The 27,338-nt window shown below is 43.7% G+C and overlaps 1 protein-coding gene across 1 annotated transcript in view; it reads right to left on the reverse strand.

Annotated features, from left to right (window-relative positions):
- MATN1 (matrilin 1, cartilage matrix protein) overlaps positions 1–20,450 on the reverse strand; it is a 35,653-nt gene extending 15,203 nt beyond the window's left edge. Inside the window, exons 1-3 of the mRNA XM_019547871.1 lie at positions 20,353–20,450; positions 16,570–16,916; positions 2,789–3,011 (exon numbers count right to left, since the gene is read on the reverse strand). Of these exons, the coding sequence (XP_019403416.1) occupies positions 2,789–3,011; positions 16,570–16,916; positions 20,353–20,440 (658 nt within the window). The 5' untranslated portion in view covers positions 20,441–20,450. The remainder of the gene's footprint in view (positions 1–2,788; positions 3,012–16,569; positions 16,917–20,352) is intronic.
- Positions 20,451–27,338: the final 6,888 nt, after the last annotated feature.

Below are 27,338 nucleotides of genomic sequence, written 5' to 3' on the forward strand. Positions count from 1 at the left end.
TAAACACCATCAGGTTCTCGTCCGCCCATTTGCTGAACTTGTCCAGGTCAGCCTGGATCACCCGCCTATCTTCTGCCGTGGATGCTTTGCCTCAAAGTTTGGTGTCAACCCCAGCCAAGCAGCCAGCCACCCTTGATTGGCCAAGGTGGCCCTGCCCCACCCCCCCGGCTGTTGGGGGATGGGAGCAGCGAACAGAGACCCCTTGGCATGTGGGTTGCTGACTCAGGTCTTGGGGGGGTGCTGGGTCAGACCCATGTAGCAGGGGGCTCTTTCCCCCACCACCCCCAGTTCTTGGCACAGTGAAAAGCAGTGCACAGCTCTGAGCTGCAACCATCAGGAGGCTGGGGACCTGGTGTGGGGGGAATGGAGCCCCCTGCTACATAGGTCTTGGGGGGGCTGTGTACTGGCCAAGCCAGACACCTGGGAGGAACCCACATGTCAAGGGGGCTCTGTTCCCTGCCCTCATCCCCCAATCACCAGAACTGACAACAGCTAGTTGGTGTGGGGGCAGGGCCACACTGGCCAATCAGGGCTGGCTGACTGTGAAACACCCCTGAGTTTGCTGGCTTGAATCTTGAGGGGAAGGCAGGCTGGGCCTGTGTGACAGGTGGTGGGAATTTATATTGCAAAGGCTTTGTCACAAGGCAGCCTGCCTATCTCTCTACCTTCCTTCATTGAGTTTGTGTATTTGCTCGTATAGGAGGGAAAACCAGACAGATCCAAAACGCTAACTTGTTTCATACCCATTTGTCATTGACCCTGTTGCCAGCTGGGAACAGACACAATTCCAACTGATCTCCCTTCTACTTCTGTCCTTCTGCATTTAGCTTATACATTCAAGGAATATTTTTTAGGAAAGACCAATGTATGTTTAGTCCCTTGTTTGTCACTCTTGAAAAGATACAGAATCACACTGGTAACCACTCTGCTATGCACCTACAGCTGAGGTTGAGGTTCTGTGGTCAGAGTGTGCCTAGTCCAGGTTCAGACACATAGGCCCAGATCCTTAATTAGATGCCTAACTCCTACTGACTGATTTTAATGGGAGTTGGACATATTTGATTTGGTATTTGGGCTTGAACCTTTTCATAAGTGAAGTCTGGAGCCATTATAGCAACAGGAAGAGTCTGAGGCCATTTGTGGCTGTGTAGATTTCTTTGTAAGTAGGATGCCTGTATTCCTAGGTGGGGTGTCTCCGCGTGTGCTTTAATGTGCAATAGGCTATTTTATTGTGCATTGAAGTGTCACATAGAAAAGTGACATTATGCTAATGTGCAGTAAAATAGTCTACTGAGCATTAAGGTCACTAAAAACTGTGCAATTGTGCTACTGCTCATTAGCACAGTGCAATGTGCATTCATTTAATACCTTACACTGGCGGTACTAAATTGAATGCACATTAGAAAAGGCACAATGATGCATGTGTAGATGCACCCAAGAAGGTCTCTGAGGAGTCTTATTAGATCATTTTGGTCCCATCCCTCTCCCTACCCTAGCAGGTCAACAAATAGATGCTGTAGGTAATCAAGTGGACCACCTGTGTAGGAGCAGAGGTAATAGGATTTAAAAGGGATTTTTTTTTAAATAGAAACATTATAAACTAAACTAAAAGAGGTTAGAAAGAGATTACCCTTATAGGAAGCCTGCGTGGGGTTTATTGCACCTTCCTCTGAAAGAGCTGGCACTGGTCGCTGTTGGAATGACCAGCTAATTTTCTGCTCTAAACCGATGTGGAAATCTTCTGCCCTATGTATCTTGGGTACTGTCTGTTAACCAAGGAGTATCTTCATCCTGTGTCTGCTCACCCTGAGGAAGTCCCCTGCTAGCCAGCTTTGATCCTTTTAGTGCTTCTGTAGGTCTGTGTGGTAATGTGGTGAATGAGGTTGTGGGAAATAAGGCCATGGTTGGACACAAAATATGAACTGAACACCTGAGGACTCTGTAGAGCTTCACTTGGTTGCTAGCAGTCACTGCAAAGCCTTCATTCAAATGCCAGTGGTTGGGCAAGGACCAGGGCCTATCACAGGGGGGCCAGGAGGGCCATTTGGCCCAGGCTTCTTATTCATGGTGAGCCTCAAATCTAGACTTTTGACATTATCTCCAAATGACGTTATACATACAGACACAGATTTATACTGAAAGGATTGAAAGAAGATGTTCATCATACACCTTTAAACTTGTGTCCCCTTGCTGGGCCACACTGCCTGTAGTGCACTGTGAATTAATATTTTTTTAATATACCAGGAGCCTCTAAAAATGGAAGTCGCCCAGGCCTCTCTCGACCTCTAAGAGGGCCTGGCCAGGACAGGAAGAAGAACAAACTCGGGTGCCAGCTCCTGGTTGTTTTTGGGGGATTCTGAGTTCGGTGCCAGAGAAGGTCTCTCAAGAACCCACTGATCAGTTCATAAGGGGTGGAAGGAGTCTGGTTTATGTGGCATTGACTCAAGTTCAGAGGACCCAGCAGTTTCTGAGAAGGATGCCTGACCTGGCTTTTGAAACAAGACAACTCTATGCTCAAGCCAGTAAAGAAGTCATCTCCAAATACACACTAAATGAGAGCTGCCTTTGGTTTTAACTGTAAAAAATCAAGTGAGTGTTGCTTAATCAGGACTGGCTTTTCCTGCACCATTTGTATCAGCAAGGTGCCATCCATAGGAACCGTGTCTTGGTAAAACGGGAACTGAATGAGAAGTGCAAGCTTATATGCAAGCTGTGTGAGAAGCCTTCTGATGGCAGCAGTTACCCAAACCCATAGCGCAGAAATCTTGGGATCATGACCAAGACTTACCACAGAAGGCCTCTTGAAACTTATGGGTCAGCTTCTCAATGACGCTGTAGCTCTCCACGTAATCCACGTGATCGTCCAGAGGCTCGCTAGCAATTTGCCGAAGGGTATTCATGTCCACTCGGCCCACCCCAATGGCAAAGATTTCAATGCCCGCAGCTTTTGCTCTAGTCGACACATCCTTTACGCCATCTTGGGGGCGCCCATCAGTCACAACAATTGCCACCTAAGAAACACGGGAGGGGAGCACAGAAACCAGGTAACAGACTCTCTCTTCGCACTCGTCAGAGCAGCTGACATGTGATAAGCCTCTGACCCTTTCTGCCTCACTGTAATTCGTTCATTTGTCCATATCTACATGTCTTCAAATCACTGGAATTAAAGGCAAAAGCGAATCCCTGCTCTCCACAGCACACCACCACAGCAGAATAGTCTATTTTTGGTTCTCAAGTGGTTTGTTCTCCATCAAAAGAGATGAATGAGTTAAACTGGTGTTATCTTGAGTACTTGAAATAAGAAATGAAAAATTGGTGCCAGCTTTAAGAAAACTAGGGCGGAGGTAGCAGTTCTAACATGTAACATTAATGCTGGGCCAAGTTCAGCTCTTTACTCAAGTGAAACTCCTAATGAGGTTAAGAAGTCCTCTGACTGAATAAATAACTGAAGGTTTTGGCTCTGCCATATGAATTTTTATGCTATGGCACTTTTTTAACCTGAGGATCTCAAAGCACTGGAAAAAAGTCCATGGTTAGTGTTTATGTCCATTTTATAGATGGGAAAACCAGGACACATAACAGGGAGGTAACTTGCCCAGGGTCACCCAGTAACTTGGTGACAATTAATGTTTCTGAATCTCAGGCCCTGCTAGAAAAGCAGCCGGGGGGAGGCGGGGAGGGAGAGAGATGCCATAGAAAATAGAAAAAAAATACAATGGATTCCAGTGGGGCAGGATTTCACTCTGGATCATGCTTCTTTCTCAGCTTTGGAAAGCTTCAGAAAGATCCGCTGTTGGTAGATTGTCAATTGTCCTCATTATTTCCTTGACTGGAGACATTTTCAGAAAAAACCCCCAGGATCTTTGCTCTTTGACAAATCATCTGTTCCCGCTGCTTTTCCCTAAAACAGCTTTATTCTGACACTGCTATCCACCCCAAAGCAACTCGGGATGTCATACAGGAGGGTGAAATATAATCAGTAGGAGCAGATGAACTGCCAGAAACAACAATCTGTATCACAGACAAAATGTGCTCAGCTATACAGGAAATAAAGAAGCATCCGAAGACAAGTGCAGTAAATAGCCACGGCAGCAACAGCAGGATGTTGAGTCACCCGTGAAGAGTCTACAAAGGCTAAACTGAGAAGTAGTATTTACCACCATGTGCTGGCCCTTCTACATTTCCATTCTGCATGTTTACACAGTTGAAATCACAGAGGAGTTGTACAGAGACTCTCCAGTTGTCCAGATTTGGTAGCTTTAAGGCTGCTGCATACTGCTAGGGTGAGACAAAGCAATCTCAGTTGGGGCCAGGATGTAGCTCTTACGATGCGCTGATCTGAAAGGTATGGAGCCTGCATTCTGCTAAGTGCCCTTGTAGTTAAGTGCTTATCTGAACTTCCTGATGGCTGCAAAATTGGGTTCAAACCATGAGAGGAGTATAAGCATTCTGGAACTCACTCTTTCCAACTGTGATACAAATATTGCAGATCAAGTCCTAGGAGCCAGGTCTTATTCCACCAGTTACATGCCTAAATGCAATCCTCTTCCCCCCTGCTCAAGTCCCTGAAAAAAAAAAGCAATGCTCCTATTTTGGTAGCATGCCAACACCTTAGCTTTGAGACTAAGTCACAAAAAGGTTGAGAGGTGGTGTTAACTGTTTAGTGTTAATATTTTTTCAGGCAGGGTGGAAGAGGATCAACACTTAGGTGGCCTAAATCCAGTTAGGTACCTCGTGGATGGTATAGGATCTGGCCTCTAGGCTGCATCTCAACACTTCTGCTTCTAGCCAGAATCGGGGAGAGAGGGCATGAAAATGCTTAACCAATGAAAACTTGCCAGTGTCGGTTGCAAGATTAATCATTGCGAGGAAAGAGATAATGATGAATTTAAAAGATTTTCAAGTGTAACTTTCTTTTCCCCTTTATTGACCTGCAGCATCAATAGATACATCGGTCAGGGTCATGGAGGTCTCCCTCCCACCGTCCTTTCAGAACCCAGCCATGCAATCCACACTTTTTGCCAGAAGAGAGAGCCATTGATTCAGCAACTCCGGGTGAAAAGTGCCACTTGGCAAAAGCCAGAGCTAATGGCTTTGCTTTCATGCACACAGTACAGTGGTGGGGATAGGGGCTGCTGCCAATTAGAGCTTATCAAACCCTACCTGTCATGAAACAAGATTCGCTATCAAAAAGCTTTAGTAAGAAACACTACCCTGTGAACAGGCTTCTGTCAGTAGTTAACTATGTCTCTAACAGCATCTGTCACCAGTACAGGCTTGCTGGGTGCCCTCCTTGCACTTACTCTGTCTGAATCAGTTAAGTGGAGTGAAGCTCCCAGCTTAATCAGTAATTGTAATTCTTTAACATAACTGACTTTAAGCCCACTGATCTTCATAATTTAGACATGAACTTGAGCCAAACCCCCAAATCCAATCCCAGGAGCTGTCTGATATCCAAACCCAGGTCTGAATCCAATGGAAGCTATATTCAAAATGGCTCTGTACAAAAATCTTACTCAGCAGGGATGCATGGGACTCAAAATTCACATCTGGTTCAGGGCTTTTGTGGTTCAGCCTAAGTTTAAGCAGGTCAAATTTCAGAATGAAGTTTTTACACTATAGATGTACAATGGTTTAGTGAACAGAGTGTTAGCCCCATAAGTCAGGAGACTTATGGTCTGTCCCCAGCTCTGCCACTAATCTGCTCTTTGGCCTTGGGCAGATCACTTTCTCTCTCATTCCCCATCTCCCCTTTCTCTATCAGGACAGGAATTGCCTTTCACAATATATATGTATGCACCCAGATTCTATTCCACTTTTATATCTTTCCCACAAGTCATGCAAAAATCATGCATCCTGCTTTGCAGTACAATCCAGATCCACAAAGAAAGATACACAGCTCTCCCATTGTCTCAGTTACAGTTTAGTACATACACAGGCCATGTCCAGACAAGTGCGGCCGCGTGGTATGTGGTGCAAAAATGTCTGTAATGCAGCATACCGTGCATTCAAATATTATCTGCACTGCAAGAGAGCGCTGCCTGCATATGTGCTGCTCTGTTTTGGTTTTTTTTCCCCACGGGCTTTTTGACCTCTGGATATCCACAGGGCAAAAAAACCAGCAGCACATGCACAGGCAGCACACGCCACTAGAAAGTGGAGCTGGGCCGCCCAGAGCTGCGCTGCAGCTCCAGGAGGATCCCGGGACCACAGGTAAGGCTGCTGGGACCAGCACAGTGCTGGCCCCAGGCTCCCCTACTGCACCTGGGGTAACTTGCTGCCTACCAAAGCACATGGTAAGGCGCACCACCGGTAGGGAACCAAACGCCCACGTTTGTGTGGACGCGGCCACAGATGCCCATTCAATCCACCAGGAAAGACCACAGCTATCCTTTTCTTTCAGTAGGGAATCCATCTGCCTTTGTCGTTCAGAGCTTTAGCCCTTCAGCCCTGCAGGCTACCCGCCAACGGCAGGTTTTGGCTCACAAGATGGGGAAACAAGACTTACAGGTGTCAAAAGCAAACAAGCAAAACGTGAGAAAGAACAAAGAGTGAATACAGTATTAAAAAGTATTAAAAGTCTCTCTTCCCTGACAGCATGGTAAACTCACCATGGTGAACACTGTAACCATGGAAACAGAGAAGGGAAGGCCTGTGGTGAATCAAAAAGCTGGTTAAGAGAGACACAGGAAGATAAAAGGACTAGTTAAATGGCCAGTTCTCTGCTAAGTAAAATGCTCTGTACTCAGGACTACAAAACTGCGCTGACCCCCTAATAGAGCAAATTAGCATTACGTTTTTAGATTACTCCATCTGAAAGTGAAAAAAAAAAACAATATGGGGATCTGCAGATCTCTTGGGTGCTATGGAAGCAAGGACAGGTGCTATTTAAACTATGTGGGATTGATTAGTTAGAAAAAGATCCATACATTTTTATGGCCAACTTAATGAACATGTCTGTTCAGTCTTCAGTAGCCAGGGCAGCATGCAAGATGACAGGCTGTATTAGGAAAAGGAATCAGGAATGATACAAAATGCTATAATAGCGTTGCATAAATCAGCAATGCATCCTCACCTTGACACAAGCTCAGTTACCTCATCCTTAAACGTACAGAGATGAATTTGAAGAGGAGCCAGAGAAGACAGAGAAAAGTGATGGGTTGTCTGTGGAACAAGGGTAGCTTGAATAACGGCATGGGTTCTGTGCGAGACTGGACAACAACACTATAATTATTTACTAAATATGAAAGGTGTGAAGAAAAGAAAGTTAAGACAGAGTTATACAGAATAATGGTATGGAGAAGGCCACTCAGGCAGGAATGCAAGGCATACTGAGACCAGAAATCCATATTCATGCAGTGTCTGACTAACCAGAGGAAACACCCATGACAGGAAACAACTGAGACAAAATGGTCAGTAAGGTTTAGGAACACAGGACCGGGGGCTCCTGGCTCAACAAGTCCAGCTTGCTGCCATCCTAAACCACCATAGCATATACAATCCCTTTCACACACCAATTAAGTGCCATCTTAAAACCAGTTAGATTATTTAGCTTCTGCTCCATCAATGGGAAGGTTGTTCCAGGATTTCACTGTTCTGATGTTTAAAATATTTATTCTAACCACTGGCCTAAATTTATAACAGGATTCATCTTTTGGGGGCCACAAAATCTATTAGTTAGATACAACACTCAGGCCCAAATCCAAGATCATTATATAGGCAATTACTCATCAGTCAAAAGGACTTTTAAATGTTTGAGACTGAAACAGAAGCAGAGCACTGGATTTTGTCCTATTGTCTTCAATAGGATTTTTCTTGGGTGTAAGAGGAAATACTGGGTGCATCTACATGTGCATTAGATCCGGGAGCAGTTTACTCACAAGTGAATTACTCCCAAATAAATGCTCCTGGGCAGATGTCTTGCACGTACAGGGAAGCTGAAGCAGATTTGCTGCTAAAGGCAGCAAACTGCTCCCACTTCCTGGGGCCATGCAATAGGACCCAGCTGCCACCAGGAGGACCTCTAGGCTTGCTCAGGGACTGGCAGGGAGCACAGGGCCAGGAGACTCCTGGTGGGACTGGGACACTGCCCCCGGCCCCCAAAGGGGCTGCCTATTGCTGACGATGTCCCCCTGTCCCGGAAGTAGGGAGGTCCTGGCCCTGGCAGAAAAGGATCTCCCAGCCACCACTCCCTGATCATGATTTTGGAGCAGGGCCTTGGAGCTGCTTGCTGCTGGGGCAGATAGACATAGCCTGTGTGCAGTTTCCAGTGGCAGAGCCCACTCTGGCAGCAGGTAGCTCCCAGGGGCAGGGAGCAATCTCCTGCCCCCTGGTGACTGACTGACCTGGAGCAAATCTTCTCCCAGTCAAGCATCTACATGAGCGCTGCTGTGCAGTTAGTAATCACAAGTAAATTTACTACTTGCATTTGTAGGTAGCAAAATTTACTCGTGATTAGCGAAGTTTACTGTGCAGTTAGCATGTGCAGTAAACTATGCTACTGAGTAGTATGGCATCTTTTGTAGACACACTCACTGACAAACATCATCAGGACTTGGCCCTGAGTGAATGCCAGAGGCCTAGATTACCTGTCTGTAAATGTATGGGTCCTAGATCTTTTGACCTTGATATTGTTGGTTTGAATTCAATTGGTGATGGCTGAAGGTTTTCACCATATGATAGCCATATTCTGGCCCACACAGGACACGTTTGCCAGGTCTCATTCCATACTGCATCAACCTCCGACACAGTCTGTATTCACTGGCCACCAGACTAGCACTTATTTAAAAAAAAAAAAAGCTATGGGCTGAATTGTCAGGCATTCAGCCACCTTTCCCATTAACATGGTGACAGGCTGGCAAGGGTCAGAATGGGTAAAGCTTGCTCTGACAATCCCCATGCCATTCTGTGGCTGAATGGAGTTCAACCCACCAGTCCAGCCACAACTCTTGCAAACAACTTGGCGGTAGAGATGGAGTCCAAGTATATGTTAAACAGTGATCATCAGGGCTGGAAAATAATACAGTTGCAACCACTGCAGATACAGAAGCTGCTCTGCCCAGATAAGATCGGCATAGGATTGACACAAAAAAAGAAACACTTTTGATTCAATATTGGAAAGCAGATGTACTAAGTCACAGATGGTAGGTGCTAAAGATGGGAATCAGTTAAGAAAAGCAAGGGTATCATCTCTAAAATGTGCTGTTATAAAATAATTTGATTTGGGAGATGAGGATTTCAGCAATAATTTATAGCAGTCAGCTTGAGAAAGATCAAGGAGGAGAGGTGAAATGAACTCCACCCTCTGGAAATACAATGAAATAATACTAGGGCTCCACAATGGTCAAAACCCAGAGCATTTATGTGGGTCACTCAATATGGATTTAGGTGCCTTGTTTTAGACGCCCCGCTTGGAATATGTAGACCTTATTTTTTCTGTTTCTTAGTTTCCTTCCTCTATTAAATGAGCAGTCGGCTCCATAATAATCTTGAGGAGCTCTGTGGGCTCAGATGGAGTTACAATGGAGTTGGTCTTGGCCCAGAAGTGTTTATCAGTATCCTGGAATGAGCACAAGTTTGAATTCATTAATATTTCCAAGTGGCATCTTACAATCTGACTGGGAGATGCCAGAGAAATCCAGAACTGCTATCAAACCCCACTGCCATTCCTTTGTCATCCCAACGCTCACATGCCCTTCCTTAGGGTGAAGAGCCAAGATCTATCATGCTGGATCTCAGAAACCAGACTCAGAAGAAACTGGGGTTACATTCAACCAGTGATTCTCAACCAGGGTGCTGCAGTACCCTGGGGTGCCTTCAGATCCTCACAAGGGTGCCGCAGGGCACAATGCACCATTAGGTGTACAAATGCAATTCACAAGATGAACCCAGAGTTTTCAAATAACAATCCATAGTGTTAAAAACCTTCTGACCTATTATGATCTTTATGAGTTTTCTGCAACAGAAGAATTGTTCTATTATTTTTCTGTAGTCAAAAAAAAAAAGAAAAAGAAAAAAGATGGCATTTTCTGAGAGGAGCCTCGAGTCTAGAAGAGGTAAGAACTGCTGAATTAAACAGCACATTAGAAAAATGGTTTCAGCTAGTCTGCACACCTGACATCTTTCTTTAGGCAAATGTAGTCCCATGATGTTGGCTAAGAAAACACCATTCTGGGGAAGAGGCTGGTTGCAGTGGCGTCTTGCTGGCTTGAACTGCTATGCTGTGGTAAAGAATCTGCCCATCAGCTTCTATGCAGTAAGTGCCCAAATATAACATCCTATTTCTGTTTTGAAGAAGGCATTGGTCAGTGCTTCGGATACACACACAGAAAATGAGCTGATACATCTGTCACGCACAAAGTGCATTCATACCCTTAAAACTGAAGTATGGTTACAGTTAGAAAGGGGACTGTAAAATAAGACTTTCTTGCATGTCTTGAAACAAAGTGACCCCTGGTGTGACTCAGTTTATTGCCTCAAAGAGAGTTAAACTAACAGTGAATCTGCCTGCTGACTTCCCATACAAGAGCAAATAGTATTTCCGTTAGACCAGTAGAAATTGCTTGGGAAAGGAGCTGGGTTCAGTTCTACCTGATGTACTTATAACTGATTCCCTACCAGAGTGCCATAAGATCCTTTTAAGGGTGCCCAGGGGTGCTGTGCAATATCAGCACTCTTAGGGGCCCAAGCATCTACACAAAATCCACAAGATAGATGCAGACATTTCAAATAGAAATCCATGGTGTTGAAACCATTCTGCTCTGTTGTGGTCTTCTTGAGTTCTTTGTAATGCAAGAATTTCTCTGCTTTTTTTGCTATAGCCAAAAAATCAGTGAGGTAAGAGCTGGCATTTTCCAAGAAGTGCCTTGAATCTAATGAGGTTAAGAACCAGGATCTAACCACCTGTTCAAGAGGAGGCTAGATAGACATCCCTCTGGGATGGTTCAGGAACAGCACATTCTGCACCTGAGCAGGAAGCTGGATGAGATGACCCTCAGAGTCCCTTCCATCTTCAAGACGCTGTGATCATTTGGTTCCAGTGCAGAATCCCCATTATCAGTGAAAGGCTCTGAAGTAGGACAAACCCAGCTGGATTGTTCACATCTAGGGAATCTGTGGCCCTTGTGCCCATTAATCAAGGTACATTAGGCTGCACTGAATAAGAACTGGCTCCAGAACCAGCTGAAATGGAGTGAGAAATGTTCGTTTTGTACGTGGTTGTTTTTAAATAGCAGATATTAAAAAGAAGGTTTCCCAGCATGTTTTCAAGAAATAAACTAAACCAAACACATTTTGGATTCTGAAATACAACAGATTACTTATTTTCCCCAGCAGCTCACATTTTTATCAAAAACTTTGGGGGGGGGGGGGGGGAGGAGATCGTGCTATTCACTGAGCAAAGAATTCATTCAAAATGATTTTTTTGAACAACCCAAATTTGATCTTTTCCCCCTGAAATTTCAATGAAAGCTTTTGGGTTGTTGTTGTTTTTTGGTTTTTTGGGGGTTTTTTTTGGGGGGGGTTAAAAAAACAGAAATGTTTCAAATTAAAAAAACATTCTCCAGTGAATACTAAAGCAATTTCTCTTTGAATAAGCATTAGATACAAATGTTTCTCTAAATCAGATTCATCATTTATTCAGAATTTGTCAGAATATAGAGGGAAAATATCACTATCATTAAAGGGAAATACATATCGACAGCCCCTATCTTCTTCCCAGCCACAAACATTGCTCCAAACTCCTCCTTAGAATAACAGCTGCATCTCTGATTCACACAAAAACAAATCTGGCTTCCATTGCTTTTTTCTGGGCTTTTGCAATGGCTGTTCCCAAGACCAGACACAAATGCAACTGCATGTTGATGCTTTTTATCATTACTGGTACTTATTCAGTAATCAGCAGCAACAAACCCTCACAGTTGAGGATGATTGGTCTTTCATGATTGCCTTATCTATAAGTTTGAAGATGGCTGACAAGGCCAATCTGGGATCCACAGGTTCTACTGCAACCTGGGCATATGTTTCTACGTGGGGTGGGTGGCTCTGGATTCTTGGTTCGGTCCACAACTTGCTGTTTCTGCTGCTCCCACCTTTTCATCTTCTGTAGTTATCATGACATTTCAAAGTACTGAAATTCTTCCAGCAGACACTTCCTCCATTTGGGGTGAGCCTGAGTGATAGTTTCCCATGAGTTGATGTTGACGTTGCATTTTTTTCAAGTTGGCTTTGAGGACGTCCTTGAAGTGCTTTCTCTGCCCTCTTCTTGAGCATACACCTTGGCTGAACTGAGAGAATAAAACTTGCTTTGGGAGCCTGGAGGCGGACATCCGGATGACACGGACAGCCTAGCAAAGTTGATGTTGGGTGATCATCACCTTGATGTTTGTGATGTTTGCTTGAGAAAGGATGCCAACATTGGTATGTCTGTCTTCCCACTGGATTTGAAGGATCTTCTGCAGGCAGCATTGATGGTACTTCTCCAGTGACTTGAGATATCTCCTATACATTGTCCATACCTCAGCTCCATACCATAAGGTAGGGATCACGGCAGCCGGACAAACCATGAATCCAATGTCTTGGTCTTCAAACACCTGTTTCCTCAGGTGTCTGAAGGCTGCAATTACACGTTTAAGGTGGTGTTGGTTTTCTTCCTTGATGTTAGTCTTCTGCAAGGGATGGCTTCTGAGGTATGGAAAATAACATTCTCCAGTCTCCGTGTACATCTGAATGAGCAGAGCTGGAGATTGCTCATTAAGAGTTTGTTGATGGAGGGCCTTAGTCTTCTGAATTTTGTGTCAATCCCATTTTCTTGTATGCCTCAGTGAAGACGGTGACAATTGCCTGAAGGTCTGCTTCTGAGTGAGCACACACTACTGCATCATTAGTGTATTGGAGCTCATTGACTGAGGTTGGGGTAGTCTTGATTTTGGTTTGGAGTCAGCTGAGATTAAACAGTTTACCATCCAGTACAAGCAAACTAGCAGAAATGCAAAGATCTGTGGTTTTTGTCTTCCCAAAGGCTGGTGTTAGACAATATAGCATAATGTTCTCTACTGAGTAATACAGAAAAATCGTACTACACTGAGCACAAAACTACTCAATAGTTTGAAATATGTCCAGCTCTCTCTTAATGAAATGAAAACTATTTGCTGGAGAACTGGGTGACTACACGAAAAGACCATGCCTTTGTCTTTATCTGATCAGGTTGCCACAATCCAGCTTGGTTCGTCCAAGCTGCACAGACTTGCTCGCAAATGGACAAAAGTGTTCTATTACCTTCCCTTTTGCCCCCTGCTCCTACTGCTGCCACTCTCCTTGAAAAGGGCTGATTGCAGAAAAAGTCTCTCATTCAAGATCAGAAAGTGCTCTTTAGGGGGTCAGCAGCAGGTCAGCTTTGGGGAAACAAGGGAGGCTTGAACCTGCCTTAGAAAAAGTTTTGTCCAAAGCCACGAGGTCTATCGGAGCATTGCCAATCCACTTGTGCTGTTCAGCTTCATGGATCAAGCTCTGGAGCTTTGAAGCACTGTAACCCAGGGCCTGAGTTCAAAAGCAGCCTTCAAGCAATGGTGCTGTAAGCTGTAAGGCTATGTCAGCACTAATACAGAGAGATCCCTTCTGCCCGATCTTTTATTAGTAGCAATGCCAGGCAGGCTGAGGCAGGTTGCACTCAGGGTACCAGCACATGTACACAATACTGCGATGCAAGGTAAAGTGGGGTTTTCCTGCACATCAGTTGCTTTGTGCCAGTTTGCATACCCCACCGTATGTGAAAGCTAATCATTTTCCCTGGGATCTGGGACAGACTTTGCATAAACTGGTTTGACCTCAGTCAGTTAAGTCTAATACTACTTTCAACTAGGTTTATCTCAAACTGATTTCAGCCATTCTCAAACTAGTTTATGTGCACTGAATGTCTGTTCTGGTACAGGTTTAAGCCAGTTTTTGGTCATTTAAACCAGTGTATGTGTAATGCCTGTCCCTAGCCTGGGAGCTAAGTACCTCAGATTGGCTTTTATTTGACATGAGCTAATAGTGTACATACAAGCAATTGCCATGGAGCAACTGATGAATTTTAACACTCCCATCCCCTGCTGCCCAATTTTTCTAGCCCCATTTGCTTTGCAGTAACTGGTTCATGAACTGCCTCTAATACTGTCAGCAACTATAGGTCAGAACAGGGAAGTAAAATTTCTTGGTAATTTAAAATGGATATTCTTAAACAACACAGGAAGAAAATACTGAGTTCAATAGCTGAAAATACTTCCATTTTGAACTGAAGTATTTTTGGATCATTGGCCAAAATAAATGGCCTTCATCAATATTTTTTTGCAAAGGGAAAAAATAATAACTTCCTAATAAGTTATACATTGCCATTGCCAATGAGAAATTGAGAAATGATGTCTCCCAAATAGCAAAAAGGTGAGAAAATCTATGCATGTGGGGAGGGAGAGGTCTGTGTGTGGAGAGGCAAAGAGTGAAACTACTAGTGGGTTTCCTGCAACTTCAAAACGCTGGTGGATCTGGTTTTAATCCATCGTGGTGCCATAAAGGAACTAGAAAGGTGCAAAAGAAGACTTTATTGCTGAGCAAGGGACAGACCCCAAATGGCACAGGGTGGGGGGTTGGTTCTGAATAAACTCAACAGAGTTTGAGAAGACCTTTGGGTCTAAAGCACCAGGCTGCAGATATTGAATCACCACCTCACTGCCATGCTTCAGTGACTGGTGCTCTATAAATATGATAGAGAGGTTTCTCATTTCTAAGAGAGATAGATATACTTCCCTGTGCAGCCTCTCTGGGAGCTTTTACACCATTCCTGCTTCCAAGAGTAATATGTGAAAGCAGAGAGAAATGAAATATGCCTTCTTAACAATGTGAACCCTTTTGAACCTCCAAAAAAAACAGTTCCAGTGAGAGCCAGGGCTATTCTTAATGTGTTTGAACTAGCCTGGTCAAAATAATGATATAATTAGCCTTTCAGCCTTGGCTTGCCAGACATACAACACTTAAATCACAATTGTTACAACCATAACCCCTAGGGGTTATGGTGTACTTTTCACACACAGATCTCAAAGTACCTTGCCAAAGAAGCAAATCCCACTACTTTAAGCACCAGTCCCTTACAATTAGGTCTCACACCACGACTGCAAGGGAGAAAACACTTGCTTTATATGAAACCTTTTTATACATGGCTACCCTCAGCTGCAGAGCATGCAGAAAAAAAAGGGTGGCCTTGTAATTATGACTCCATGCTGAGATTCAGAAGATCTAGGTTCAGGTGTTTAGGGTGATATTTCCAAAATTTTCAGTGTGGGCCTCATTCTCCTCCCATTGACATCAGAATTACTTTTCCCCCTTAACTTCAGCAGGAGGGGAATTAGATTTAAATATTGAATGCTTTTGAAAACCCTGACTTTAATGTCTTAGTGTCTCAATTCCCATATTGATCACTATGCATTTTAGGTCTCTCTCAACTTTTTGTTGCTTGTGGCTGACTCAGTCTGGTCATTTTGTACCCAGGTTCACAGCTGTGGCTTACCTATTCCTTTGCTAGCCGTTGAAAGAAAAGGAAAAGGTATGATGTTCCAAAAAAATTATAGTTGAGAAAAAAAAGCAAAACCTTCCCCTTCAAGCAGCTGGTTCCCTGCCCATTTGGGAGGGAAGCGTCTGTTGCTTGCATTAAGCTTTTGCTTATTTTTCTGCTCCCATCTTGCTAGAGAGAGGCAAAGCAGCCAGCTTTGGGAACAAGGGCCTAGGAAGCACCATCATCTATGGTTAGTGATAACACAAGCTGTTACTACAACAAGCTTTCTGCACAAACTGAAGGGAGCATTTCCCTGCTGATTCCTATGGAGCTGAGGTCTGGCAACACTCAGCTGAATACAGAAGTAATGTGTGGTGTATCAGGATAATTCAGGGGACCCAGGTGAACAGGCTGGGTGGGGTGTTGGACCACTCTGTTGTTCTTATGCACAGCCTTAAAAAACAGACACAGAATAAAGCAGACTGCTTGCAAGCTCATTAAGCACAAAGGGATTGTTGAGTTGAACACTTCAGAATAGCAGGAACTAAGGAATTACCATGAGGCAGGAGAAATGAGCAGTTATGTGCTCTCTGGGCCAGAGAAAAACAACCGAGGGAAGTTTACTTGTGCTTCACTTTATGTCTGCATTCAGAAGTCACCCTATTTTGCGGGGGCTAGTTTTGAATCACTTCTAGCACAAGATGGAAAGGGTGGTGGGGAAAGTGCAAGTTGTTGCTGTTGCCAATATGGAAGCGCTCTCTGACCCTAGGAGTATTTAGAGTCTCAATACAACAAGTCCCTGACATATGCACAGCAAGAGGTGATCCCTGCCCCAAGGTGACTACACTGTTGACAGTCTAGATAGGCTATGCATGGGATATGGAGGAAAGGGGTGGGATGACTTTTGAGTGGGCAACTTTAATTGCAACACTTCTTGGAAGGCATTTTCAAAGGTGTAGTGTGAAATTACACAGGAGAACAGGGTACGGTAGGGACAATTTCCTTGAATCCTTCCATCATTGGAGATGAGCGTATAGTGCACTTACCTTATTAATACCAGGAGACTGCACCCTGGCCCCTTCTGAGTCACTAAATGCCCTATTTATGGCATACTGGATAGCCAAGCCAGTCATGGTTCCCGTGGAGAGAGGCTCGATCTTGCGGACTGCTTGCAACAGGCTGGCTTTGGTCTGGTAGGTCTTGAGGGAGAACTCGCTCTTGACCGCACTGGCATAATTGATTACACCCACCCGAGTGGCATTGAGACCAACATCCAGGGCCTCAATTACTTGGGACATGAAGACTTTGACCTGCTCAAATTCATTGGGTCGCACACTTCGAGAGCTGTCTATGATGAACACCAGGTCTGTTGGTCTTGTCCTACACAGGGTGCCTGCAAAAGAGAAGAGGGAAGAGAAAGATGAAGAAAAGACAAGGACAATGAGTCTATCAAAAACAGAGATGCGTTGTGGGATTAGAGAGGCAGGGTGTTGGTTCAGCACTGATGAATTCTATTCCAGGGTCCTAAAAGGAAGAAGGGAGCAGGTTGCTATGGATTATAGAAGACAATTGGGAGTCAGGATGCTTGAGTTGTATTTATGGCTCTTGTGGAAAGGCAAGAAGTGGGATCTAATGTCTTGAAATAGGGATTTATGGACTCTATTTATGGATTGCTGGAGCACCTTGGGAGTGGACCCTAGGGGCCAGTGTAAGAGACCGAGACTTGGGATGACTTGATTGTGTTCATGACTTGTTCTGAACTTCCCTGTGCCTCACTTTCCCCATCTGTCAAATCAGGACGACAATATTTGCCTGCCTCAAAGGGACACAGTGACTTAATTCAAAAACGCTTATAAATGTTCATTGTTTAATTTCAACGTAAGGTGTAAAGGAAGTATTTTTATTGGTTGACAAAATGTACTGATATTCCACAGAGAGGGCGGGAGAGTAAATGTTTGCATTTGTAGAACTGGAACCTCCATGGTGTTCTTCTACATAAGTCACATTAGTGTAAAAACTAAGTAAAGCAGCAGTGAACCAAATGAATGGCATGCGCACTTGTATCAGATGAACTTCAGAAGCTTCCCCCAAAATAATCAATTCTCACAGCACCTCTGTCTAATAGGCACTGCCCATCTTGGAGATGCATAACCAAAGCTCACAGCTATTAATTAATTTCCTGAAAACTATATGTTGTTCCAGTAAAAGGGAGCACAGAACCCGGGAGTCCTGACTCCACTACTCTTGTTCAAACCACCAAAATTCAATCTTTTTGTTATAACATAGACAATAGCGATGAAGTATTAGAGAGTTCCCAGTATAGAACAATGCTGCCAAATGGAAGAGAACTGTGAGAGTGTAAAAGTGACTGTTTTAAGACTACATATCTTCCATTTAACTCCCGTGATTCCACTGTAAGATCACGGCTGTCTGTTACCAAAAATAAAGGTACAGAAAAATATTGCTGAGAAAACGGACAAGATTTGCAAAAACAACAGTTTAGATGACAGTCTTCAATCACATTTTTAAACTGAGGCAAAGACTAGAAAGCATCCATATTTTTATGACTTTTAAAATAAATGTTCCTATTTTTCAGCAAGCTGTACTGTATGCTGTTGTTTTGTTTTTTTCCAACTACCTTCCCTGCCTCTCTGATTTTAGCAAATGCTCTGTTAATATTTGATTTTCACATGGAAGGAAATTATTTTGTAAAATGTGGGGTGGGGGGAAGCTCTGTATATGTTTTTTATATGTAAATTTTTTGGCCGGCAAGTTTGAAATTAAAACTTTAATATTAGTTAGCCATCCCTAAAATCCAACTGAACTTTCAGTCCCTTAGGTAGATGAAAATAACTATCCTTTCACATACCTATGAAGAAATGTTATAAGCTTAATTTCCTGAGAGAATCTAGCGCTGAATATACCTCTGACTTCCGAAAAATGTACAGTATCGCTAAAAAAACCAGTGTGTAGAAAAGTGATTCAGGAAGCAATTAGTCTATTATACAATGTGGTTGCCGCTAAAACATATCTGCTTATCTTATCGGGTTGGTTTCAGCTCAGTGCCATCATTCTTTAATGACAGTGAAAAATCTCAACACAGAGTCAAGTGTACACGGGAGCTTAATACCTCGATTGTAAAGCACTTTGCAAAGTTTTCATTATATCTATTTTACAGGCAGGGAAACAGGAACAAAGATGCCCCAGATTATGAAGTCTTTAACTGAGGCTGGAGCAAAGAATGCAAGTTAGGTTGCCTGAGTCCTTTTTCAGTGACCCATCTACTGGGGTCTATTTTATCAGCAGCTAGTAGACATAAGGAAATATGGTGCCAATGCATTCAAATCTGGTCCAAGGACTGCTCAAGCCAATAAAAGTTTTTGCAATATAACTTTAAGGTTGTGGCCCAATATAACATTGTGTATCTCTTCTCATGAACTTTGAATGTGTTTACCTATACTTCTATAGAGATGGCTACCTAGCCTTAGCCCTTGTCTGGAAATGGATTTCTATAGGAACAGCCATTCAGGAATGAGCTGCAACTGAGTAGCAACATGTATGGTTATTCTAATTCCAAATTCAGAATGACTTTTTTTCCAAATTAGTTTGTTACCTAGATTAAGCTAAACCAGGAATGGAATAGGAACATAGAAGTATGTTTCTGCATGAATCAAAAGAAGTAGAAAAGGTATTAGTAAGTCAAAATTAAAAGATTTCAATAATGGAAACAGCACTTGGTTACACTAAGACTTTAGTGGTTTGGACAACCAGTCTAGTTTCCTGCTTAGTCCACATAATCTATTCTCCTGCCTGTAGCACTATCTAGTATTTGTCACAAGGCATGCCCAAGCAACCAGGCACTCTGGGGGAAAATTTCCATTCTCTAAGGAAGTATATGCCCCGAACATGCAGCCATATTACATTTGTTGTTACCATGATCTGTGCAAAGAAGCATCACAGCTGGGTACAGACAAAGAGACCCAGGAACAAAATCTGTCTTCAGCAACTCTTCCTACATTGAGTTCCACAGGTTGGATACGCACTATTGCCAACGGCATCATGCTGTCCCTACCAGAGGAGTTAAGGGCCTGCTTTCCTTACCATGCTATAAATCTTCTCAGGGTCAGCATTTTTCTTCCATTTTCTATTCTGAATTTGTCGGTTCTAATTGGGAATGGAGCTTTACAGACATCAAAACTATACACCAGGCATCCCTAAAGAAAAATGGTTACTCCTTGGGAAGCTTGCCTCCAGCAGTGCTGAGCTAAATTCCATTATTCTTGTTCAGGCAAAATCTATTCACTTAAATAAAATAGAAGTAGAGAAGAATTTAATGGCAATTTTATTCAAGTGGAGATTGAGCAGAACCTTCACTAGGACCAAACCGCAGGGACTAGGCCTTTCTTCTCTACTCAGACTGGTTCACTATTGCTAGGGACTCCATTTTTCTCTTTTAATTGTCAAGCAAAAGAAGCCCTTTGAGGAACATCTTGAAAATACAAGAAAATTCTCTTTAGGGGGCATGGGGAAGCTGCTTTAATTTAATAACTCTGTCTCTCCTGGCAGTGGACCAGTTGCTGATGCTATACTAAAGGGTATATTAAAAATGAACTGAACCAGCCCTCTGTTTGAAACAAGCATGAGAAAGCAGCACAGACCTAAGGACTTGGATGCCTCTGTAAGAGGGTTGAAAAAGGTTCTTTATAAAGTCCCACAACCTGCTTGTTTTCTTTCTCTTTCCTTTCCCCCAGCTGCATTCACATTTTCCTGGTGCAGGCTGACTTGGGTATGCCAGGTGGGACTGCGAATGAATGGACAGTTTTGCTTACCTCTTGGCTGAGGTGGAGCCCCATAAACTCCATGGTTCTGGAAGAGAAGGAGCACAGAGAGCAAGAAGCCAGAGAAAATCCTGTCCATGGTTGCTCAGAAGCTGGAGGCAGAGTGCAGAATGGCAGGCAGAAGCACTGGCCCAGAGGTATTAACATGCCACTCCCCATGGAGGCACCAGGCCAACCTCTGACACGTGTGAAGCACCCGGGGGGCAGTGGGTAGCAGGGGAAAGAAGGAGAAGAAGAAGAAGAAAACTTTCAATGGAAGTGTGTGTGGGGGGAGATGGATATCCACATGAAGGGTCTCCAATCCCTGCCCAGCCCCCAGACTCTCCACAATGGGTTCATTGCTTGGCTAAGAAGATGGGAAGTAATAAAGGGACCAGCGACTGCCTGGAATGTGGAGAATCTGAGACCTGAACAGTGGGACCAGTGAAACCAGCCTGGGGAAAAGGGTTTAGCTGTCAATCACTGGCTTTAATCTGCATAGCCTGGTGTTTACACAGTAAGTAAATGGGCCACGGTGTATCGGACTGGTGTCCTTCCTGAGCCTGAAAACTGGGGGGGGAGGGATGGAGGTGCTGAGGGGTGGGGATGTGATTAGGGTCATACAAATCATCCTGTAGGCACCTAGGTACATGAAACAGAAACCTTGCCGTTTAGGAAAACCAAGCTTGGTGTATCGGGGAGGGTTGTTATATTTTAATCATTTCCAGGCAAAAATAACATACTGCTCAGGGAGGAATAGAGAGGAACAACTAAAGGGGAAGCAAGGTTTAGTGAGATGCAGTTAAAGGAATCTGGTAGAGAATGAACTAGTGCAGTAGTTACACCTACTACAGTACCCTTTGGAAGACTATGGAAGAGAAAGAGTGAGAGTTAAGTCAATACCACAGAATATCAGCAGCACAGGATGGACACGTCTTCACCTAAATCAAAATAAAAAACAAACAAATAAAAAACCCTAAGTAAATGAAGACGGGCAGACAAGAAGAGTGCAAGCCTGATTTCTTTTTTCAGAGCGTACAATCATAAAAGAAGACAGCCTTCAGCCACAACCACCTAGAGTCGACAAAAAAGACTCATGCTGTACTGAGTGAACAGATATCAGATATTCATTTAGGATGCTCCAGTGATGATAAGAATGAATGATGCATTTATCCCTAAGCAATGAAATACTGTAATACTGGTAACAGTAAAAGCAAACCCTTTCAGGATGACTGATCAATACTATCAAGTTGTACATCATCTGTAAGCTCACCTATCCAGCCACCTATCCCCAACTTCAAGCTCTCACTCCCTCACCTGCATTACTTTGTCCCAGAACCACTGAAAACTACTGGCTGTTCTAAGACATTTCTGCCAACCTTATTCTGAACAGCGTCCTGCCTCAACTCTCATTGATATCCACAGGGCATTACAAAGAGTAAGGTACTACACAAGTGAATAAGGGAAGTACAATCCAGCCAGAGTAATGTGGTCCACACTTTTCAAAATCATTGTGATTCCTATTAAAAATAAATGGCTTTTGTCCCCTCCAGCTTTCACACAGTTCTATAGCTGCTTTGAAAACAAATATAGAAATAAATACAACAAATTCCATCTTTTTTCCTGCTCCTTTTCAATTTGCTCTGTTGCTGAGGCTCTGACACTGCTCCCCTGATTCAAGCAGAATAGTATCATATTTCAGTAATAATTTCAGCCTGTTGAGATCAGTGATGGTGACTTACAATGTAATGACCTACTTTTAAATGAGTATAAGAAGCATACATACAAATTACATACATACAGCTTCTACTACATACATTCTACACACATAGAGTGCATTGTAAAATCTGGGTATGGTGCAAATATACCATCTATCTATCTATTCATCCATCCACATATACTACTCATGCCCATATATATCCTAATATACCTACATACATATACACCCACAGACACATATGCATGAACAAGCATATAGGCACATGTAACCATGCATGTAAACCAGCATATAAAAACTATGTATTTTTCATACATACATACATACATACATACATACATTATATATGTATACACATATACACATATAAATATATATATATGAAATTTCATATGTGGTGTGTGTGTGCGCATGCATGCTTGCACATGTATAGGTATGTCTGCATGTGACTACATAAACATGCACACAAGCATGGTCAATGTTCATGTGCAGATATACACATTTACACATGTCTGTGTAACATAAATTAGATAGATAGATAGATAGATAAAGTGTATAGACACACATTATATGCATCCACACATGCACCACCCCCTCACACACAACTGCAAATATATTGGGGACCAAAAGGAAATTAAAATATAAAGTAATGGTGATTTTTATTCCTCACCCTACCTGTATATAACATGGGATTTCTCCTTGTGCTCTGCTATGTGTACAAAGATCTATTGGTGCAGACAGTGTTGCTGGCCATGAATAGGGATCATTCAGACCTTCCATAAATGAAGTCTCTATGGCTGTTCTTGCTGAGGAAAATATAAAGTTTCTCTGTGTCATTTTCCTGTTAATTAGCAAAGAAAGATAAATACATTTTGGGTGAGTTTTTTTTTCTTTCACTAGCAGAGGTCAGGGCACACAACCAACATTAAAGCTTTGAAAAGCGGCAAGAGGCAAAGGTGCATTGGGTACTATGCCTCCGCGTTTATAGAGCTTTAAAAGAAGTGTTTATTTTTTAAATATGAAACATAACTTTTCCCCAGGCCTCCAAAAGCTAAAACACTGGATCCAATATTTTGAGAGTAAAATATGCATTTAGGGCTCTTGCTAAGTCCACTTGCAACATAAACAGACAAACCACTAACAGATTAGGCTGGCCTCAGAGCATTTATGCCATTCTGTAGGACAGCTATTGTAGGTTTCACATTTCTAGAAGTAAGCATGGCAAGTTGTTTTCTCTCCTTTCTTTGCTAAAGAAACACTTGTTTCAAATATCAGACCCTGCTCATTCCTTCCATTTCCGGGGAGCATTGAATTGAGTGACTATATTGGGACCTAGAATTCTCCCAAGGAAGTCAACTGGCTCAAGACAATTAGTGCCCAGTCATGGAACAGGACCCCGCTACACAAGATACCTCAAAAACACAGAAAAAAATAAGGTCTCTGACCTGATATTTAGCAATGTAAGTATAAACAAGCACGGGGGAAACAGAGTGCTGGGAAAAAGACAAAAGCAAAATGGTCCTTTGTGGTCCATATCTGCGAACCTTGCTTAGGTATAGCAAACTTGTGGGTCAGCATAGAAAGAACCATGCCATGCAAGAGGCAAACAACTGCTTTAATGCATGTTTCCGACTTCCTCAGGAGTTCACAGACTACATCTGGGGCCTGTGCTCCTTGAGGATGGAACAGAATTTTTTTCATGAAACAGAAGCAAAACCAGTGATGCAGGCACAGATTTTCACAGCCCCTCTACACCTCCTGAAGACATTTTTTCTACAGAGAGGCCCAACACCTTTGTCCCAAAATCATCACAAAAGGTGTTTTCCCAAGGACGCCAACATTGCAGTTGACACCTAAGAAATCCTGGCCCCACCACACGAATGGCCCAGCCTCCTTTACACACTCATTAGTTTCAAACAAGTATCTCCATGTTTTCACCCACGCTATTATACTCAGAAGAAACATCTTATAGACATTGAAGACAGAACTCTGTTACACTTTACATACCCAGATGATACTTTCCCACCACATAACTCCCATTTTTGGCACTTACGCACAGTTAGCAATCCTATCCCACAAGTAGTATGGAAATGTAGGCACACAACTCCATACATCAGTAAGTCCTCAAATTGTAGCATACTCTTGAGGTTGACCCACTGCACCTTATATTTAAGTCATGGGATAAGATGGATGAAGAGGAATAAAGCAGCAAGCAGTGGGAGCAAGTGTCTGGGTTCTTCCAGGTAGCCGTCATTTCACTGAGCTGCACATCTTCTAGCTTGCTCTCTTCCTCCTGGTCCTACATCTCCTCCTCCTGAGGGCCGTACTGTTCTGGTAAGTCATACATAATGTTGTTTCAAACTCCTATGAATAAGTGGGGTCTAGAACCTGGATCTTATGGTTCCTTTGCAAGTGTCCTAATTATTGGGATAAAACATGGTAGGGCCCTGTCTAACTCTCAGGGAACCTGGGTGATCACTAGATTAGCCACAAACCAAGAACAGAGTCCTCCAGGGAAGGGGAACCAATACATGGGTGATCCCACTGGAGAAAAGGATGAAGAGAGTCTGAACAGGTCTGGATGGGAAGCTATTCAACTGTCAGGGATGAAACTGGGACATAGGTGATCATGGCTTGATGCTGAAGGGTCACAACCCAAGGGATCAGGAACAAACAAGGTCAGGGAAGCAATGGTTCCAACTAGAATCAGGGAGTCAGGAGAGGGAGGCCAAGGTCTATGTGGGCCCAAGATGGAGGCAATCACCCTGGGAAGAGCCACAAGCCAGGAGGAATTCAGGAACAGGAGGCAGGGATACAGACTGGAGTGACCTGTCAGGGAGATCCAGAACAGGCAGCGGTAAGCCTATAGGACCAGGATGCAGGCAGTCACCAAGTTAAGTCAGGAGGTGACTATCAAAGCACAGTTTGGAGCGCAAGGGATCAAGGAGCTAGCAAGGCAGCCTGGAAACCAGACTGGAGTCTGGAAAAAGGAGTCAGCAGGGAGGAACCAAGAACAGATGGGCAGGAACCAGGAACAAGGATGAAGCCAGGAATCCAACAAGCAGGGGTCCAGGAATAAGAAACTGGAAACAAAGAAGCAGGACTGAGGACTTGGAAACCAAGAACAAAAGTTAGAAACTGGGAAACTAATAACAAGGAGTTAGAAACCCAAGGCTAGACAGAGAAGCTTCTTTGCCATTGAGCAGCCTGCTGCCCTTGAGCAAGCTGTTGCTTATTAGCAAGTACATGTAGCAACTGAGACCAGCTGGGACCAATTAGCCTGCTAGCAGCCAGGCTCATTCGGTAATCAGGGCTAGCTAGGGGCATTTCAGCCTGCCTGTTGCCCTGATTCCTGACACGAACATCCATGAGTCATGGGGGTTTTGCCCAGCTACAGTGACAGAGCTGCTTACCTGCCCAGCCAAAACAGTTTATTGTGCACACGCAATAGCACCTACACTGTACATGGAATAAGATCATTAGCTGTAAGTACCAAAAATGGCAGTTATGCAGCAGGTTAAGTGTTATTTGGGTATGTTTTGGAGGTGCTGGTTATAGCCGTGTTGGCCTAAGGACATAGACAAACAATGTTCTTTGGGTAAATGTGATATCTTTTATTAGACCAACTAAATAGTTTGAAAAAAAAATCATTTTATTTGTGCTGGAAAGCTTGTAAAGAACAATTTTTCCAACTATTAAGTTGGTCTAATAAAAAATATCACATGTAAAGTTAAATAGGATCCTGTCATTAGTTCTTGAACAATGCCTATCGCAATGAACTCCAGTTCCACGACGGGGGCACCAAGGATCTACTGTCTAAATCAGGGGAGATCAACCTGTGGCCTAAAGGCCAAATTCAGCCTGTGGGAGCCATGCCAACCAGCCCACGGTACTCCCCACAGGTCAGGAAACGTGGTGGCGACAAAGCAGAGGTAATTAACAGCATCGCTCACTCCCACTGCCGAATTCCCAAACCCCAAGTCCTGAAAGTTGGTTCAGAGCTTTCCCCTTTTCCCTGCATGGAGAAACTATACCCTCTCCCGCCTCACAGCTGAAATGGGGCATGGCCAGCCCCCTTCCTCCCCACACGGCCAGATCGAAGCTGGGCCATGACCCCTTCCCCTATGGGCCTAGATCCAGATCCCCTACACAGTGCATGGGGAGATGGAGGTCATGCCTCCTTTCCTCCTCCCTGCCTCACTGCAGGGCCAAGCCAAGTTCCCTTTCCTCACACAGCTGGATCAGGGCTGGGCTGTCCCCTGTGGCGCTGGATGGAGCCCCAGGATCACCAATCTCTCTGTGTGGTTGGATGGGGCCCCAGGATCACCAGCCAGATCTAGCCTGCAGAAGGACTGGGCACCACCCATCTGGCTCATTGGGCAAAAACATTGAGCCCCACCAGTTAGATCCACAGAGGGATTTAGATGGCTAATTCCTGCCCAATTGCTAGTTTAGGGATCTAAGTTTAAAAATGGATACCCTCAAAGCCCCCAATCTGCAGCCACATAACAGTTTCAGAGTATCATAGTAGGCAGGGTTGGAAGGGGCCTGAGCAGATCAAGTCCGACCCCCTGTGGAGTCAGAAGGGACCTGAGCAGATCATCAAGTCCGTCCCCCTTCACTGATCAACCTGTAGCCTAAAGGCCAAATTCGGCATTTTTGATCTCCCTCACTGATCCTCTCAGTGTTAGCCTTTGGTGGTATCTAAGAAGCTTGTCCTTTTCTACCCAATAATAACAAACAATCATCTATTTTGGATGAACCTTCTCCTGAAAGGGAACAACTTTGCAACACCATGAGGGCATGTAACACATGCTAATGTATGGGTTTGAATGTATGGGTTTTATAACCATACTAGTAAGTGCTAAACTGAACATGTGACACCACCCTTGGACTAATTTCAGCTTGATGTATGAAGAAGGTCCAACTGTTTCTAGCCAACTGTTGAAAGTCTGTGCTCAAAAACTGTGATCCATTGTCACTACAGCCTTCATCTAGAATCCCATGCCCAGCAAATATTCTGTTCATGCTGGCTATCATAGCATTGCTACATGTATTGCTCAGATTGCAAATTTTTGAATATAAAGATTAACAGTCCATGACTATTATAGAATTCTTTAAACTCCAGTTAAGCTAGTACCTACTTTTTTATAAAACCTTTGTGGGGCTGGGTATGGCTTCAGTGGCTCTGCCTTTTATAGTTTCATGGTTTGTAGGGTCGGAAGGGACCTGAGCAGATCATCTAGTCCGACCCCCTGCCATGGCAGGAAAGAGTACTGGG

The sequence above is a fragment of the Crocodylus porosus genome, unplaced genomic scaffold, assembly GCF_001723895.1.
Source record: "Crocodylus porosus isolate Cpor-Errol unplaced genomic scaffold, CroPor_comp1, whole genome shotgun sequence".
In the NCBI taxonomy this organism is placed as follows: Eukaryota; Metazoa; Chordata; order Crocodylia; family Crocodylidae; genus Crocodylus; species Crocodylus porosus.